Source organism: Dromiciops gliroides, chromosome 1, assembly GCF_019393635.1.
Source record: "Dromiciops gliroides isolate mDroGli1 chromosome 1, mDroGli1.pri, whole genome shotgun sequence".
Taxonomy (NCBI): Eukaryota; Metazoa; Chordata; class Mammalia; order Microbiotheria; family Microbiotheriidae; genus Dromiciops; species Dromiciops gliroides.
In genome coordinates, this window is record NC_057861.1 from 521,844,770 (window position 1) to 521,864,162 (window position 19,393).

At 40.1% G+C, this 19,393-nt stretch overlaps 1 protein-coding gene and 1 pseudogene across 2 annotated transcripts in view; both read left to right on the forward strand.

Moving 5' to 3' along the window:
• Positions 1–7,827, forward strand: part of OSTF1 (osteoclast stimulating factor 1) — an 83,952-nt gene extending 76,125 nt beyond the window's left edge. For both annotated transcript variants that reach the window (XM_043975984.1, XM_043975983.1), the window contains exons 9-10: positions 2,083–2,181; positions 7,302–7,827. In XM_043975984.1, coding sequence (XP_043831919.1) covers positions 2,083–2,181; positions 7,302–7,360 — 158 coding nt within the window. In that variant the 3' untranslated portion in view covers positions 7,361–7,827. The remainder of the gene's footprint in view (positions 1–2,082; positions 2,182–7,301) is intronic.
• Positions 7,828–16,983: 9,156 nt separating this feature from the next.
• LOC122751148 overlaps positions 16,984–19,393 on the forward strand; it is a 37,554-nt pseudogene continuing 35,144 nt past the window's right edge.

A 19,393-nucleotide genomic window follows, 5' to 3' on the forward strand; every position in this document is an offset into this window, starting at 1 on the left:
CGAATTGTATCTATGTGGGGGGTGGGGGTGGGTAAAGTATATAAATAGATAAGTCTTTGAACAGTTATTTGAAGAAGGTGAGTACTAACACCTCAGGGTATGGGGAAAACTTCTTTATAGATGGTAGTACAGGTGCTGGGTCTTAAAAAAAAGCCAGGATTTAAAGCAAAAGAGGTGGGGGGGAGGGCAACCTTCACAGAGCCACAGAACAGGAGGTGGTAAGGTGGGTTTGGGGAACAGTAAATAGACTGGATTGGAAGGATGATAGTGTCCTAAACAGAAATAGAGAAGTTGAGAGGGAGGAATAGTGTTTGGGGGAAGACAATGAGTTCCATTTTGGATATGTAGAATCTGTATTACTCAGTACCTTAGGAGAAAATCTGATATAAAGCAGAAGTGAATAAAAATAGAAGGAAACAGAACTTAAATTCAACTGTAGATAGGCTAGGAACTGCCCAGGAGAAAAAGATGATGCCCAAGAGATTTTTATTTTCTGGTTCCTTAAAATGTACTGTTTTGTCTGGCTCGAAAATTTTTTTTTTGGCCTTTAAGTGTAACTTTTTTCTATGTTTTATTTTGTTTTTTAAAGAGGAGGAGAAGAGTAAATCGCATAAGTTATTTTAGACAGTAGCATTACATGGAACAACAAATCACATCTGGATTTTTGTTGTATAGTTCAATCTGAGAGAAACCCTCTCTCTAGATGTAAAGTGTCATTCCATCAAATCCACTCTTCATCCTCCTGACCTTTACTCTCTCAGTGAACATCTTGAAGGGAAAGGGAAAAGGGCATCTTTTAGTTAATCCTAACACTCTCGTTCTGATACATATTGGTGCCTTGAGATTGATGTCATACTGTAAAGCTAATTAGTAATTAGGTAGCACAGTAGATAGAGCGCTGGGCCTGAAGTCAGGGAAGACCCGAGTTCAAATATAGCCTCAGATACTTTCTAGCTTGGCACGTCGTTTAATGGCTGTCTCAGTTTCCTCACCTGTAAAAATGGAGATAATATTAGTATCTACTTCCCAGGTTGTTGTGAGGATCTAATTAGATAATATTTGTAAAGTCCTTTGCAAACCTTAAAGTGCTACATTATTGTTATTAATGACAATAATAATATTTTAATGTATCTGATAATGTGAGATTTACTGGGATGGGGTAGTAACAGATTGTAAGAAGCTTCATAATGTAGTGGATAGAGAGCTGGCCTTGAAACAGGTTGTACCTCAGACACATACTGGTTGTATGATCCTGGGCAAGTCACTTAACTTCTCACTGTTGTTGTTCGGTTGTGTCTTTATTCTCTATGACCCCATTTGGGGCTTTCTTGGCAAAGATGCTGGAGTGGTCTGCCATTTCTTTCTCCAGCTCATTTTACAGATGAGGAATCTGAGGCAAAGAGGGTTGTGTGACTTGCCCAGGGTCACATACCTAGTAAGTGTCTGAGGCTGGATTTGAACTCAGGTCTTCATGACTCCAGGCCCAGGGCTTTATCCACTTAGCTGCCCCTCCCAGATCTGTAAGGCCGAGGTTGCAGAGAAAGGTTCTATCTGCTGTGGTAGAGGGAATTTCCTCACTTAGAAGTTCCCTATATGAGTGAAATAACAAGTCTGGTCCCTATCTCTATCCCCAGATAACTATAATGATAACATTTACAGCAACAAACTCCTTAATCGAAGGTGTCAGATATGCTTATTACAACCTCTGCCTGTTGTTTATGTTGGTTTATTACCGAATCCCGCCCCCCCCCAAATCCTCCTAAGCCAAAACTACTTTCCCCCCTTTTTACCTATGTGACCTTGGACAAGTAATTTCCCATCACTAGGCCTCAGTTTCTCCATCTGTAAAATGAGGAAAGTTGGACTAAATGACCTGTAAGGACACTTTTAGTTCTGTGTTCCATAATGCTTCTCCTTCTTGCTTGCCTTTGCCAAAGGTGGTCATTTGTTAGGATGGGAGGCAAAGATGAGATTCTGCCTTTTCCCTTAGGCTTTCATAGGGGAGGGTGGTGGTGGAATGGATTTGCTAAGGTTATGGATGTTCTTCGCCCCAAAAATGACTCATGTCTTTTGGTATAAAAGGTGCTAGGACAGACTTGAGAAATAATGAGAAGAAGCTGGCTCTGGACATGGCAACCAATGCTGCCTGTGCTGCTCTGCTTAAGAAGAAGCAAGGAACAGGTACTTAAGTTTATTATTTCTTTCCTCTCCACCTTCTTTGCAAACTTTAAAGGTTAGACTATTTTCCATACGAGGTGTTTTAGTGGCTTCTTAAGATTGATTGTTTTTCTCTACCAGGAGTAGGAACCCTAGCAGCGTTTTAAAAAAAAATCACAGTTTAATTGAGTGCTCTAATGAAACACAGCTTTTTATGATTAATTTCACTTCTCCTTTCAATCCCCTCATTTACTGTTTGGGTAATGTTGGTTTTCCCAGTAATCTCTCACCTGCCCATACTCAGGCTTTTATCTTAGGTCTCCTCAGGGTCAGATAGTATTTCCTATCCCTTGCTACAGATACTTATTTATAACTAGATCTATTCTTTAAAAAAACATACTGCTTAGTAAAACAGCCAGCAAGTTGTTTTTTTTTTTTTAAATAGAACAGTCTCAAAATTTATTCCTAGGTCTCTGATTTTTTTTCTAGCAGCTCAAAACTGTATCAGTGGAAATACTCTCCCCCCACCACCACCACCCTTGCTTAGGTCCTATTTATATCTTTAAAGAGACTATTGATTGGTCTCTAAATGAATTTCATAATGTCTATGTACATCTGTTAAAGGACGAATCTCTTTTGGGTTTTGAGAGCAAGTTTTAACAATTGTGAAAAGAGCTTGCTTGGTGGTTTTAGCACTGCCTGAATTCAGGTCACTGTTTCTCTGTGGATAATCCCCCTGAATATTTGGCTTTCAATGTGAAACCAGCATTCAGACCCAGTCACGATGGAGTCTTTTCCATGGGTCACCACTAACTTCACACTTACTTTAGTTCTTGAAAGCAGGGGTAGGGGTGGTGGTGGTAGAAGTTCACAGCGTGTCTTTTCTTTTGTGTTTTTAATTCTCCTCTCCCACTTGTCTATGTGTTCGAGGCACTCAAGTACCACTCCTAGCCTCACTTCCATTTCATGTAATCCTCTCTTTCCTCCTTCCTACAAAGCCTGAAATGGCAAAAAAGGTGGAGAAGGCTTAGTGCTGTGGAATGATTCTCCCTTAACCAACAAGCATTTATTGAGAATACAAATGTTATAAACAGAAGTTCACAAGGAGCTTACATTCTAATAGGGGAGAGGAGGCAACAAGGACAAATGTAAGTATATGTAGAATAAATACAAAATAGTTTAATACTGTGAGGTAATACAGTGGATAGAGCTCCAGGCCTGGAGTCAGGAAGATCAGAGTTCAAATTTGGCCTCAGACAGCTTTGTGACCATGGATGGGCAAATCACTTAACCCTGTTAGCCTCAGTTTCCTCATCTGTAAAATGAGCTTCAAACCACTCCAGTATCTTTGCCAAGAAAACCCCAAATGGGGTCACAAAGAGTTGGGTATGACTAAAACAACAATACCAGGTAGTTTGAAAAAGAATATCCTGGCCCATGAGAAGATGAGGGAAATCTTCTCATAGAAACAAAATGCTGCTTCAGCTGCATCTTGAAAAAAGAGAAGGGTTCTGTGGAGCAGAAGTGAGAAGAGAGTGCAGGCCAAGCATCGGGGATGGCCAATACAAAGGTGCAGATGAGAAATGAGAAATCCCACATAATCGTGGGATCTTTTGCCTCCCACAAATAATACTATGTTTTTGTTTTTTTAAGTGAGGCAATTGGGGTTAAGTGACTTGCCCCCAGGGTCACACAGCTAGTAAGTGTTCAAGTGTTTGAGGCCGGATTTGAACTCAGGTACTCCTGACTCCAGGGCCGGTGTGCTATCCACTACGCCACCTAGCTGCCCCCAAATAATACTATGTTGAAGCAGAAAACAACTTTTACATTTTATTTCCTGGTTCCCTTTGGGTATCAACTTAAAGGTGGTTCAGAATCCTGTCACCTCCTCCTCTACCTTGGGGAGCTTCATTTAGTGTCTCAGAGACTTAAGAGATGATAATGGGGTAGAAAGTTTGCATACTTTTCTTGGTAATTATATGAACAGTCATCACAAGGCCATCTCTGAGGGGTATAGGTGGCAGCCAAGTTTTCAGGGCCATTCTCTCCTCACCCTTACCCCTCCACTTGCTCTGTTTGCCTTCCAAAGCCCTTTGTAATCTATCCCTCTTGTACCTTTCAAATCTTCTTACACCTTACTCACACATACTCTTCTATCCAGTGACACCAGCCTCCTGACCCATTAAAAGACTCCGTCTCTGGGCTCCAGGCATTTTTTTCTGGCTGCTCCTCATGCTTGGAATGCTCTTCCTCTTCTTTGACTACTGACCTCCCTGCTTTCCTTCAATTTTCTTTGTTGTTGTTGTTGTTGTTGTTGTTTTGTGGGGCAATGAGGGTTAAGTGACTTGCCCAGGGTCACACAACTAGTAAGTATCAAGCGTCTGATGCTGGATTTGAACACAGGTCCTCCTGAATCCAGGGCCTGTGCTTTATCCATTGTGCCACCTAGCTGCCCTCTAAAATCCCACTTTTTCCCAGCCTCTGTTAATTCTAGTGCCTTCCCTCTTTTTATTATTTCCTATTTATCCTTTATATAGCATGCTCTCTCTCTCTCTCTCTCTCTGTGTCTCTGTCTCTCTTTCTGTAGTCTCACCCATTAGATTGTAAGTTTCTTGAGGATAGGGACTATCTTTGGCCTCTTGTGTTTTTCACAGTGCCTGGCACATAGTATGCATTTAATAAATGTTTATTGATTGATTATTCAATTAAAATGTATAGGGAACATTGGAGGGGGACAAGAAAAAAGGCAAAATGTATTCTGGCTTAGGGTAGTGAAGAGAGAATATAGAAAAGGAAGAAAATAAACAAAAGAAAGAACTCCTCTGTGGTGATGGTGGATCTTGGACTGATTGCATTTCAGCAGAAGCTGCCTGAGCCACTTATTTTTACATTAAAATTTTCTTGTTGTATTCATTTCATCTGCCCTACTGGCTGCCTCCCTGAATGCTCACTCACTCCCCAGTACCAACAGCATGGTGAATGGGGCTTCCAAAAGAGCCCCAAAGTGATAACCCCATTTGATCATATATGAAGAGGTGGTTGTTATTGTTGATAGAAGATCACACAGGTCTGAGGCTGAATTTGAACTCAGATTCTCCTGATTTCAGGGCCAGTGATCTATCCACTGTGCCACCTAGCTGCACCTTGAGATAAAGCATCTAAGTTTTTACTCCATGCCAACTAAGTGCTGGGGATAGAAACTCAAGCCAACAAGACGGTCCCTACCCTCATTGAGCTTGCATTCCAATACATGAAGGTATATAAAAGGGAGAAGGGTGGGGGGAAGAGAAATGTGAGTGAATTGAGGCATCTCTGGGGTCCTTCTATCCTAAAATAGTGATCCCCATTAAGGAGTCACCAGCTAGGGCCTCAGGGAAGACATTTTCCCCGAGTGGAATGGTGAGACAAAAAAAGGAAGCCTGGAGAATTGTCTTGGCTTTGAAGAGCATGTAGTTCTTGTTGTTTATGTCCTATCCATGTTGTTAGCAGTTTAGAAAATTGAGGTTACTATTGAGAGATAGGTAGAGACTGCCCAAAGGGTATTTGTGTGTTTACACAATGAGCTATAGACTCGAAGTAAACTTGAAAACCTGTTCTAGGACCTATCCCTCTTGTGACTTTCACTCCCCCATCTGCCTTTCTGCTTCTCTCCGTTCCCTGTCACATTGGCCTAACAAAAGTCTTCACTAGTACCCCCCTTTAAAATTCTGCCTGTGAAGAAATTGGAATAAAAAGGTTGGCTGAGCTAGATGAAGACCACCCCCCACCCCCTTTTTCTTTTTAGCCTTGTCCAAGGGAATACTGGTCTTTAGTGGGGGCATTGGGCACTTCCCTTTGAATCTCTCTTTTTTTGTTTACCCTTTCCACTTCTCCATTGCCTTGGACAGACCAGGTGGCTGCAAGCACAGGACTTGGCATCAGGACGACCCAAGTTTGAATGTTGCCTCACACACTTGCTAGATGTGTGACCTTGACCAATTCACTTAACCTCTCTAGTTCTCAGTTTCCTCATCTTTAAAATGGCGATAATTATATAGCACCTATTTAACGTGATTGATGTAAGGCTCAAATATCCTTAAACCATTGCATAAATGCTTCTGATGAGTAGCTTCTAAGAGTAGCTACTCTTAGGCTAGTAGACTTTTTTTTTCCAAGAAAAAGGAAGAAACAAACATTTATTAGATGTCTACTTTGTGCCAGGTACTGTTATTATCTCATTTGATCCTCACAACAATCCTGGGAAGGAGGTGCTATTATTATTCCAATTCTACAAGGGAGGAAGCAGAGGCAAACTGATTAAGTGACTTGCACAAGGTCACCCAGCTAATAAGTATCTGAGGCCAGATTTCAACTTGTCTTCTGACTCCAGGCCTAGCCCCCCTATCTACTGTACCATCTAGCTATGCTGCAGCTTCTGTAACTTAAATGAAGCAAGCTTATATTCATTCAGTTCTTATCTCACTCTCTCCTTGTGTGCCTGTCTTTGACATGATCAGCAAATCAACAAGCACTTTGTAAAAGCCTGCTATGTTCCAGGCACTATACTTGCAGCTTGGGACATCAGGACAAAAGCTAACCAGTCTCTGCCCTCAGCACTTATGTTCTGTTGGATTTAAGTTTGTGGAGAACTTTGGTTTCTCTTGCCACTAGGTAATGGATCAAACAGGTGAGGGAGAGGAGTAATCATAGATTTGTCCATGATGGGGGGTGATTGAAACCTGCAGTTGAGGGAGCACAATTGCTCAATATGACTGACCCACTCCTCATGCTTTGCAGAGATACATGTAGGTTGTGTGTACCTTGTAAGAGATGGAGTATTAAATGATCTTTCCTTTTCTGCATGTCCCTCAGAAACATGCCCCCAAAATGTAACAAACTGTACATTTGGGGAGCTGTTTCTTAAGATCTGGATGTTGAATTTGAGGACAGAACCAAAGAAGGGAATCTGAGGACATGATTGGGTTCATCCTTGTTGACCCTTGGATATGCAGTTACTGTGTGTTCTTTTGCTTTTTAGTTAAGCGTCTCTCCCTGACCCCTCACCTCTTCACTCAGTAAGCAATAAATAACCTGAGCTATTGACTTGAAGTGCTTTGTAAATGTTAAAGGGGGTTAACATTTGGTTGCTTTGTTTCTTCTTTTAGACGTGATTCGGACGTTAAGCAATGCAGAAGATTATCTTGATGATGAAGATTCAGACTAATACCCGCCCCAGAGTGTTTGAGATCTGAAACCTCTGCTGTCAAGGCCATTAAAAAAAATACCCTATCTTTGCCAGAAGAGTGTTGGTAATTGTAAAAAGGAGATGTGAGAAAGGCAGTGTTGTGTTGGAACAGAATTTGTACATGTATTGTCTTCACTTTAATTTTGCCAATAAGTCACTAGATTCCTCTGCTGTATAAAATGCATTTATGTTCACCAAATTAGCACAAGAGAGAATAATTTTTATTTATCCTGCTTAAGAAATTAAAACCTTTTTTTTTTGCTTAATAATGAAAACTCGGGGGTGGATATATATATATATATTTTTAAGTTTGTAATTTACCTCAGAGTTGAAGTATTTTGAATGGATTTTAGAAGGAGAAATGCTTGTTATAAACAGAAACCAAAAATATCTCTTTAGAAAGCTGTCGGTTATTCTGACAGAAATAAATATTTTATGACACTTTATGCTTGTGTGTTGTTTGTGAAGTTGTCTACTAGTAAATGAACCTTGCGATGGTGCTAGTGCCTTTTTTTTGTGGGGGGGCAGGGCAATGAGGGTTAAGTGACTTGTCCAGGGTCACAGAGCTAGTATGTGTCAAGTTTCTGAGGCCAGATTTGAACTCAGGACCTCCTGAATCCAGGGCCAGTGCTTTATCCACTGCACCACCTAGCTGCTTCCGCTAATGTTTTAAATGAGAAACTTTCAAATAGATTATTTTTTTTCAAATTTATTGGTACATTTTGTTTTGCCACAAATTTATGCCCCAAATGCCTGAAGAAACCCTTTTACAGAGTACATTCCCTTCAAAAAACAGATGGTTGATTTAATGGGAAGGAGGAGTGATTAACTTGGGCAGCATGTCACTAAACTGAATACTGAATGTTTTATTTGATCAAAGTCCAGAGGACTTCCTCAGGGGCAGAGAGTACTGTTGAGATATGGGTGTTAAAGTTGATGTGATCTTGCAGGATGACAAGGTTCATGGGAGCAAGATGGAGAAGTCCTAAGGAGTAGGCCAGGTGAGATGAACACTAGCCATGGGACCTCTCAGCTTCAGTACCTTCATCATAAAATGAGGGAATTGGACTCAGGAGATGCTAAGGTCCCTTCTTGCTCTACATCTGTGATTCTTTTAGTGAAGTAATATTCTACTCAATTTTGTGTTGGTTTTGTTTCAGTTGTTTCCAACTCTTCATGGATCCATTTGGGGTTTTCTTGGCAAAGGTCTTGAACTGGTTTGCCATTTCCTTCTCCAGCTCATTTTATAGATGAGGAAACTGAGGCAAACAGGGTTAAGTGACTTGCCCCCAGTCACACAGTTAGTGAGTGTCTGAGGCCAGATTTGAACTCAGGTAGATGAGTCTTCCTCACTCTAGGCCTCCTAGCACTGTGCCACTTGGCTGCCCCATTCTACTTTATCTATAAACAATAATTTTGTTTAGCTACTTTGAACTTGGATTTTGTTTCCTGTTTCTTTTTTTGTTACTACAAACAATGTTGCTATGGACATTTTGATACATGTGGGTTTTTCTCCCTTGGGATATCTTCCCAGGAGAGGAATTCCTGAGTCAAAAGGTAGGAATGAATCAGTAATCTCTCTTGTATAGTTACAAGCCCTTCTAGAATTGTCTGACCCAATTCCCAGCTTTACTAGCAGTGAATTCACATGCCAGTCAGAAACTTTTTAAAAATGTAATTTGAACAATTTCATGATAGTTAACATCAAGGCAGTGATCACTGAAAAGTTCTCTTTCCAAAAATGGTGTGTAATTTGATAAGTAATTTCATCTTTAATTTATCTCTAGTTTTCTGAGCTTTGATGACTCTGACACCTCAGTAAATTGACAAATCCAAGAAGACAGTCTCTCAGCTGAGAGTCGGTTGTGTGTGTGTGTGTGTGTGTGTGTGTGTGTGTGTGTGTGTGTGTGTTAACTCTTAGATGGACAGGAATCACGAAAGATTTGTATTCAGTTTTGGGGCTTTTTTTTTTTTTTGATACTATCTTACCCTCACAAAATGTGGGTGTGACTGGGAGTTTTTTCATGGAAATTAAAGTTAGTAAAATAGAGTATCCTCTGTAATAGCGATAATGAATACAAGAGCCTGATTCTGTATTACTGAGATCATGTCAGAATCTTCTGTTTAAAAGCAGATTTTGCAATAGATCTGTCTTGCTAATTTCATAAAACACATTGATGAAGATAAGGATGTGTTTTAAAAAGGAAGTGGCTCAACTCAGGAAGTAAGTAACTGCTGGTACAAGGCTTTCTTTGTCTGTTGTGAGTGTCTTGAGAAGAGAAACCTTTTTGACCCCCCATCAGCTCCTTGATAAAATGCTAGTTAATGAATGTCCAAGATATTAAACCTGTGATATATAATTATACCACTGGTGTTGTGGAAGGAACTTTAGATTTGAAGTCCAGAATATCACTTCTACCTCCAGTATCTCTTTCTGACTGAGGCATTGCATTCTTTGCCTGGGATCCTCAAGCTTGGGGTTTTTTTTTTTGTTTTTTTGTTTGTCTTTTGAAAAATATTTCAATGGCTTTAAATATAATTGGTTTCCTTTGTGATCTTTTGCAATTTATTTTATAATAACTATATAACATGCCTGACAAATGTAATTTGTAATAAATATAACAAATAATAAAACACGGCTGACAAAGTCATCATGACCCTCCAAATGATTAGGAACCCCTGAGCTAATGTATTTGTACTTTTTCCTATTCTCATGGGCACCACTACAGTTCAAGGCTTCATTGCCTCTTGGTTGCATTTTTGCAATATCCTAACCAGACTTCCTCCCATCAGTCCTCCTCCTCTTCAGTCTGTCCCATCCACCATTACCAGGGTGACCTTTTTAAATTATAAGATCAGATAATTTTATTGACTTCCTCCCAAACTTTAAATGGTTCACCATTGCCAATTAAATGAAAACCAAATTCAGTGCAGCATTCAATGCCCCCAACCTGCTTACCCCTTCTTATCACCCGACTACACAAACTAACTATATCTCAGTCAAGCTGCACTGCTTGGTCTTCTGTAAGCATACTCAATACTTTCTGCTTTCACATTTTAATGTTCCCTCTTCTAGCCATCATTCCCTCTCCTTACCACCCCCTCACTGCCTAATGACTAGTCTTTATATATTGCTTTAAGTTTCAAAAAAGCACTTTATATTTGTGCAACAACCTTGTGGTATAGGTGCTATTATCATTCTCATTTTAAAGTGGGGGAAGCTGTGACTTAGAGGTTAAGTGACTTGCCCAGGGTCATGTAAGTGTGAGGCAGGAGTCAAATTCATGTCTTTTGGTATCCAAGTCCATCACTATGCACTGCTACCTACATCTCTTCCTGTTGAAATCTTTTCGATGCATAGATGCATCGTCTTGACTTAGACACCTTCATAAAGCTTTCTCTGTCTTTCCCTCCTAAATATAATAATCTCTTTCCTCTGAAGTCCATCAATAACATTTTTATCACTGACACTTAACCCAATTACCACATCCTGCCTATATTACAGCTGTTTGTGTATTTCCCTTAACCCTGTCCAATGTATTATAAGCTCCTTGGGCTTCCTTCACAGCATGTTCAGCACAGTCTGCTACACAAAATAGGTATTTAGTCATTTTTTATAAAATGGTGGCTAGATTTAAATGTCTTTTCCTATGTAACCATTAAGTAAATGTCCTCGAGTTGTGGCCTTTACCTCCTCCGTGGGCACACAAAAAGTCTGATGACCCTAATACTTTTTAAGTGTTCCTCCCACTTCTGTAGATTTTGAGTCCAAGGACATTTTGACTAGATAAAAGAGAGAATAGAGGAGGGAGGGAAATAAAGACTTTATAACCTTAAAGAAGTAGTAGTAGTGGTGGTGGTGGTGGTGGTGGTGGTGGTGGTGGTGGTGATGGTAGTCGTGGTAGTAGTGGTAGTAGTGGCATAGGAGGTAAAGAAGGGGTTAACAGACAAACTTACGATCCAAGCTCTGATTTAGATCTGAGCTCTAACAAGGATTCAGATCCCAGTTCTGAAAGGGATTAATGCATAACTTAAAGACTTGGGCCCTTATCAAAGTCAGGGCCTAGATTCTTGGTACCCAGAGGTCTGGCTCCTATTAATTACTCCCATTAATCATCATTCATAACAAAAACATAAAGAGGCAAGTTATAGAGACCTTAACTACAACAAAAAAAATAAAGAGACAGGTTATAGAAATTCTAACTGATAAATGTTAATACCCAAAAACTAGGCCTGAGAATGAAAAACACAGGGACATTCTGACCATGGCAAGTTGAGGTAACATGCGCAGAAAAGGCCAAATTTGTCCCCAGTTCACCTTATGATGAATAAACCCCCAAAACACACCTCCACAGAAAAAGACACCCACCTCACAGGTTGGCTTAAGCCCCCAGGAACCCCAAATTAGGATAGGCCCTCCCCTGTACCTCCCTAAGTGGGAGATTATTATAATGAGACTGATAATCAATTTATCCACACTATAAATATAACTGTCTTCTCTTTCCCTATTTGAGAGACACCTCCATGTGGTCACTCACAGTATTACAAAAAAAACCTTGGGAAACTGAGTCACTGAGTCTTGTAATTCTTTGGTACACCTCAGCAGAAGTAGTAGAAGTAGAAATTAAAAAGTAGTTGGAAAAAAGTATTTTAAACATGAGAATACTGCAACATTTATAGTTACATTGAAATTGATAAAGACTTTTTTTGGGGAAAACCTAGTGTGGGGGGCCACTTGCTTTAGGGGATAGTTTTTCAAGTAAAGAGGGAATGGGGAGGGGTGAATAAGGGGATCATGTCAAAGAAGGCATGCGCATATTTGTCTTTTGATATCTATAAGAGTTTGGAGGTAGAAAAGGACAGGTTCATTCAATTATATTTGAAACACCATGGGAAAATTTATTTCTGCTTTTGTGTTGACTTGGCTTTTCATGGGTATCTACCAGTAAATCTGTGGTTTTCACAGAAGCTTAGGGAGTGCTGAATTCAGCAACAAAACAAACCTGTTCCAGCATCCAGTAACTGCATCAAAGTGGTAGCCCTGCAAAGGGCAAACAAAAGCTTGTGATTTACCTTTAGGAAATGATTTTAGAAGTCGTTGCAGTCTATATTTTCTGGTTGTCATGTTGCCTTTGTCATTTAGAAAGTACCTTCTGGCAGTCGGTGGATTTACACTTCAGCTAAAACTCTGCCTCTTTTAACATAAAGGATAGAGGTTTCTGAGTTGGGTTTCGTTTCTGGGATTGGCTTTGGTGCTGTTTTTAATTTTCGTAGTCCTCTCCACCCAGTCCTCCATATAACAAGAGGAGGCTCCAGATTTCTGTAATTTAGGCCTTGCATCTGTTACCTTTTTTCTCTGCATGAACCAAGAAAAAAGAGGTAACAAAGCAATTGTAGCATTAGCCTGGTAATTGGAACGTACCATTCCTTTGCTCTTTTCTGTTTGGGAATGCTAGTAGCTGGGATGGAGTCTGAAGTTACTTTGGGTGTCAGGCTTATGTTGTTTAACATAAGTTTTCTGCTTTTCAAAGTGCAGATATTCTTACCCGCTGTTGCTGCTTCTGAGCAGAACATTTCTCAGTGATCAAGACTGCTGCTCTGACTTTTGAGTGGATAGTAGGCCTGAGTAAACAATAGCCAGGGGTTGATAGCCAGTTTGGCCCTTTGTATTTAATACAGCAGTAAGAAATTGGGTGATGAGATTTCTAATTTATTTAAGCATTTGAAAGTTGAGATTTTAAGTACAAATTAGCTCATTCTATTCAAAATGTTGGTTCAAAGGGGTGGCTAGGTGGTGCAGTGTATAAAGCACCGGCCCTGGATTCAGGAGTTCCTGAGTTCAAATCCGACCTCAGACACTTGACACTTACTGGCTGTGTGACCCTGGGTGAGTCACTTAACCCCCATTGCCCCGCAAAAAATACAAAACAAAAAAACAAAAAATGTTGGTTCAAGCAAACATGAAACAGTGATTGTTTTTATTTGTTTATTTTGAATACATATTTCTAAAGAATAGTTATTTAGAGGCAAATTCTGAACATTTAATTTCTGAGGGTCTTTTAAAAAATTCTCATTAAGGTTGGCCTCAGAGCTTCATGTATGTCCATCCTCCTTCAGTATATAATAGCTAGCTAATAGCTATTAATAATAATGATGGCTAATAACTATTTTTTTCTTTTTCGGGGCAATGGGGGTTAAGTGACTTGCCCAGGGTCACACAGCTAGTAAGTGTCAAGTGTCTGAGGCCTGATTTGAACTCAGGTACTCCTGAATCCAGGGCCAGTGCTTTATCCACTGTGCCACCTAGCTTCCCCATAACTATTTTAAAAAACTCCCATTAAAGTTGACCGTAAAGCTTCGTGTCTGTCCTGCTTTAGTACTTTATTTCTCATTTCTTGACTTGCTTCATCAGGGTCATTAATAATAACAACAATTGATATCAATACAGCATGTTTTAAAAGCTTATAAAACGTTGCTTAAAACATCTTTGTTTCTCATTCGATGGTATTTTTTAGGTGGGGTCCTTAGGTATTCCTCTTTAAAGAATTACAACTGGGGCAGCTAGGTGGCACAGTGGATAGAGCACCGGCCCTGGATTCAGGAGAACCTGAGTTCAAATTCGACCTTAGACACTTAATATATACTAGCTATATGACCCTGGGCAAGTCACTTAAACCCAATTACCTAAAAAAAAAAAAAAAGAATTACAACTCTTGGGGATAGCTAGGTGACACAGTGGATAAAGCACTGGCCCTGGATTCAGGAGGACCTGATTTCAAATCCGACCTCAAACACTTGACACTTACTAGCTGTGTGACTCTGGGCAAGTCATTTAATCATCCTTGCCCTGTAAAAAGAAAAAACAAAAAAGAATTACAACTCTCTCATACAATCCAATTAGAATAAAATAGTCTTTTATTTGGACGCTAGAGAAAGTGACCAAGAGGGAAGTCAAAAGACTTTGACTCAAGGGGAGAAAATGGCTTAGAGACAACATGATTCTCTCAGACACATTTCTCCTGGGTTTTTTTTTTGGTGAGGCAATTGGGGTTAAGTGACTTGCCCAGGGTCACACAGCTAGTAAGTGTCAAGTGTCTGAGGCTGGATTTGAACTCAGGTCCTCCTGAATCCAGGGCCAATGCTCTATTCTCTGCGTCACCTAGCTGTCCCCACATTTTTCCTTGAATAGAAGAAAGGCAAAAGCTTTTATAGAGGATGGATGGGGTGACTACTTGACTATGGAAAGTTTCCTTAGATGGTGGTATGGGGAAAGATTCCTGAGAGAGAGAGAGAGAGAGAGAGAGAGAGAGAGAGAGAGAGAGAGAGAGAGAGAGAGAGAGAGAGAGAGTGTGTGTGTGTGTGTGTGTGTGTGTGTTGGGGGGGGCGGGGCGGGGGGTGTCTTTTGGAATGTTAGTCCTGACCTCTGGAGTTGTCTCTATTTCCTATCTCAGGTAGTAGCCACACCTAACTGACTTTCCTGCTATAGAATTTAATCTCCCCTTACTTCTTAGGTATGTCCATCCTGATAGCCAGTTGGCCAGTTTAAACTTTAATAGTCTCTTAATTTGATTTGTTCCCAACCCCCTTTCATTCTGATGCCTAATTAAAAAGAGAGAAAAATCCAAACCCTTAATAATCATACGTAGTTAAAGCAAAACAAATTTTCACATTGTCCATATTCAAATATATATCTTGTCTTGCCTATTACACCCCTAACTTGTGATTTTAAAATTTCCCATTTAATATTGCATTTATTTCAGTGACTGTCCTTCTTCCCTTACCTAGCAGTTTTTGTAACTGATTTTCCCTTTGTAACAAAGAATTAAAAAATGAAGAAGTGGGGCAGCTAGGTGGTGCAGTGGATAGAGTACTGGCCCTGGATTCAGGAGGACCTGAGTTCAAATCCAGCCTCAGACACTTGACACTTACTGGCTGTGTGACCCTGGGTAAGTCACTTAACCCCAATTGCCTCCCCCCCAAAAAAAATAAAGAAAGAAAGAAGGAAAAAAGCAGTTGAGCAAAACCAAACACCATATTGACTATATCTGAGGGTATATGCAATATTTCACATCCATGGTTCATTTCTGCAATTGAAGAAGAAAAGCCCATTTTTTCAACTCTAATCTGGGTCCAAGGTTGATCTTTATACTATTATATATCATTCATTTTAATTTGTTTTTCTGTCTATATGACTGTAGTTATTATGTAGTTTGTTTCCCTAGTTCTACTAACTTGACTCTGTATCAGTTTATGTAAGTCTTTCCATGTTTCTCTGAATTCGACATGCTCATCATTTCTTATGGTGCAGTAATAATATTCTGTTGTATCCACCTACCATAATTTTTTTTTTTAGCCATTCTCCAATGGATGCTACTTTATGGCAACAAAAATCTGGAAACAAAGAGTGTTCTTGCAGGATATACAGGGTTTTCAATGGCAGTAGATTTAGCATATTCAAATTGGGGAATACTTTCAAGTATCTCATCTGTGTTTGAATCTTGGCCTTGCTACATGCTAATTGTGATTCATTGCAACTCATTTAACTTCTCTATGCCTCAGTATGTATGGACTTATTCAGCTTTTTTTTGCAAAGAATTTAGATATTAAGACCAGAAGAATTGGGGTTCAAATGGGTCTAAGCATAGGGAGGATGGATAAAAGGATGAGGGGGGGTATATATTTGTAGTTGTAAGTAGTGTTTATATAGGTCTATGAAAAAACCAGAATTAGGTTTGTAGTACATTGGCTCTAAAATACATGTTAGCGCACTTCCTTGTGAAACCTCATTCTGAGCGGTGAAATAAAGCTAAAAAAAATTATATCAAAACTTTCAAATTACTTTGCATCCTTAGGGCTGTGATTAGATTTGTAACTAGGACAGGGCAGCTGGGGCTTCCTTCCAGGGTGCCTTAATTTAACATTAACTTGTACTCTTTTAATAGTTAGAAACAACTATGCTTAGCATCTAACTAAGAAGAATAAATAGTCAAAACAGGAAGCTACTACATGCCATCACATCGACTGAACTTCAGGTGAAATCCTAGATTTAGCTCTACCTTTTCCTATCCCCAGGTAGTGATCTCCCTAGTCATGGCCCTGTGCCCTGGAGTCTGTGACTCATAAGGGGAGGTTTCCTGGGGTTGTGGGGATAATAATTGCTTAATCTTCAAGAAAGGCAGAGCTCTGAGCCAGTGGCTTTTTTTTGTTGTTGTTTTTTTGGTGGAGCAATGAGGGTTAAGTGGGTTTGAACTCAGGTCCTCCTGAATCCAGGGTCAGTGCTTTGCCCACTTTACCACCTAGCTGCCCTTCCCAATGGCATTTTATTAAAGGGTCCATGGTCTCCTCTAATGAAGTAGACCTCAGATCTTCCTTACAATCTGAGATCCCTCCTTCCAGGACCCTGTTTTTATAGTCTGATACCCAGATACACAAAAGAGGCTTGGTAAAATACAGAATCTCATTGGTTGTTAGACTTTGCTCTTGAGGGCCAAAAATGACATCAGTGGGGGTGAGGGGGGCGGCACAGGTTGGGTGAAGCACGGGGCATTTCCACTGACTAAGTGGTCATAAGATGATCACCTGCTCATATTGGACAAGACAGAATGGTCCAGAGGTAAAAAAATGAGGGGAACTTTCCAAAGAATCAAAGGTATCCCACTCATGCTGGGTCTGGACATAGAATTTGAGTAAAGGAGGAAGGAGATATCTTTGTCAGCATTCTTGTGGTTGTGCAAGTGAACTTCTAACTGTTAAGCAAGTAATGAATATCACATGAAAGTTTGAGGCCCATTGTAAAGGCCTACTATCCCTATATGATTTTTTTTTTTTTGGTGAGGCAATTGGGGTTAAGTGACTTGCCCAGGGTCACACAGCTAGTAAGTGTTAAGTGTCTGAGGCTAGATTTGAACTCAGATCCTCCTGAATCCAGGGCTGGTGCTCTATCCACTGCACCACCTAGCTGCCCCCACCAATATGATTTATGGAAACTGTCAAACTTACTAGTATTGATTGGAATAGAGGAATCATTTCTCACAGGCTCTCATCACTTGTGTCACAAAACCTGTGGTCTCACCTCCCTTCCTCCATGGCTCTGTCTTTTGTCTTTCTATTTTGCCGTAGGTTTTATGGCCCTTCATCTCAGGGACCAGAAGTGCTAGTTATGTCTCTGGCCATGACCATAGGGCCAGACGGCTGTCCCAGGCTCCTCCTGTTATACTTCCATATACTTAGCAGCCCTGGAACTTCTTGGCTGCTTGGTTTCCTGGCTGCCTTACAAGTGAAGTCAGTCTTCAGTGTGTTGGCTCAAGGTAAGATGTTTGAGACCAGGGCAATTCAAGATGGCGAGATTCAGAATGAGACAAAAAAACGAAGGGAAGCCAGTGGTAAGAAGGGAAGAAGAGACTGAGGAAAGAATAAAAGAGAAATGGGTTTTTCCCTTTCAAAATTATCCACATTTCTGGAGTAAAGCTTTCGACCTAAATGAGGTCTTTTTCATTTTAAAAATTGTGTTAGGTAACACATATTCCAGAAATGTGTGTGTGTGTGTGTGTGTGTGTGTGTGTGTAAAAGGATCTCTTGGCATCACAGAATATCATAGCTAGAAGAGACCTTACAAGGACATCAGTTAATTGCCTTCTTTCCCTTCCTCCTTCCCTTTTACAGACAAGGCAAGCAAGGTGTGGCTATGGAAAGTGAATTGCCTAAAGTTGAACAGCTAACTGGTAGCAGAACTGGCCATGGAATTCTAGTGTTCTGACTCTTGGGGGCTATATTTTTGCCAGTACACCATAACTCTTGAATGCATTTTTTTGTTTTGTTTTGTTTTGGTTTTGGTGAGGCAATTGGGGTTGTGACTTACCCAGGGTCACACAGTTAGTAAGTGTCAAGTGTCTGAGGCTGAATTTGAACTCGGGTCCTCCTGACTCCAGGGCTAGTGCTCTATCTACTGTGCCACCTAGCTGCCCCACTTGAATGCATTTTTGAATGTGGCCACAAAAGCCTGGTTATTGTCATTTTTTTTTTGGCAGGGCAATTGGGGTTAAGTGACTTGCCCAGGGTCACATAGCCAGTAAGTGTTAATTGTCTGAGTGCGGATTTGAACTCAGGTCCTCCTGAATCCAAGGCCGGTGCTTTATCCACTGTGCCACCTAGCTGCCCCTATTGTCATTTTTTTTTTTAAGTCACTATTCAACTGAGCCTGAAATGGAAATTTTCAACGTTAGAGAAAGGGTCCTAGCTCTAAATTTCTGCCACTTTTTTTTTTTTTGCTTCCTTTGGAATGCTTTTCTTGAGTCTGAAAGATCCTGAATAAAAGATTTTGTACTTTATATGAAATTTAAATGCTATTTAACTTGCATTCAAATGTTTGATATTCTTACCTTGGGCTTGTACATTTCTTCAGAATGATTAATGGTATTTTTTCATGAATTTATTCATATAAACTTAGTTCTTAACATTTTGACCTTTTGCCTAAGAGCTAAAAGCATTTTGTATTCTTTAAAAAAATCAGCTTCAAAGACACATTGAGAGTGTTTCAGGTATGGCTAGGAAGGAGCATAGAAACAAAGTGTCACACAGTCCTCACTTATATGTAACTAGAGCAATAACCATCTGATTACTCATAGTAAATACCAAACAAAAACTTCCCTGGGTACATGGTTGAATTGATGGAGACTACAGGACATTGTGCCATGCATGAGAAAATGACTGGGATACTGTAAAACACTACTGGGGAGGCTGCCACAGTGAGATGAGAACACGGTGGGGCAAGATTAGGAAAAGACTCAACTAGCTGTTGCAAGTTAGAGTTGGGGGAAACAAGTAAGTTCACTGGTAGTTTCCATTTTAACTAATTATTAACTCGTTAATTATTCTTGATGACAATGCTAAATTCAGTTTCTCCTTGATGGAGAAGTGCAAATGCCATCAAAGCCTTTTAAATGTTGGTGCCCTGGGACAAAGCTCTAGTTTTCTCACCCTAGATATTGCACAGGAAGGCAGAAGTAAAAAGAA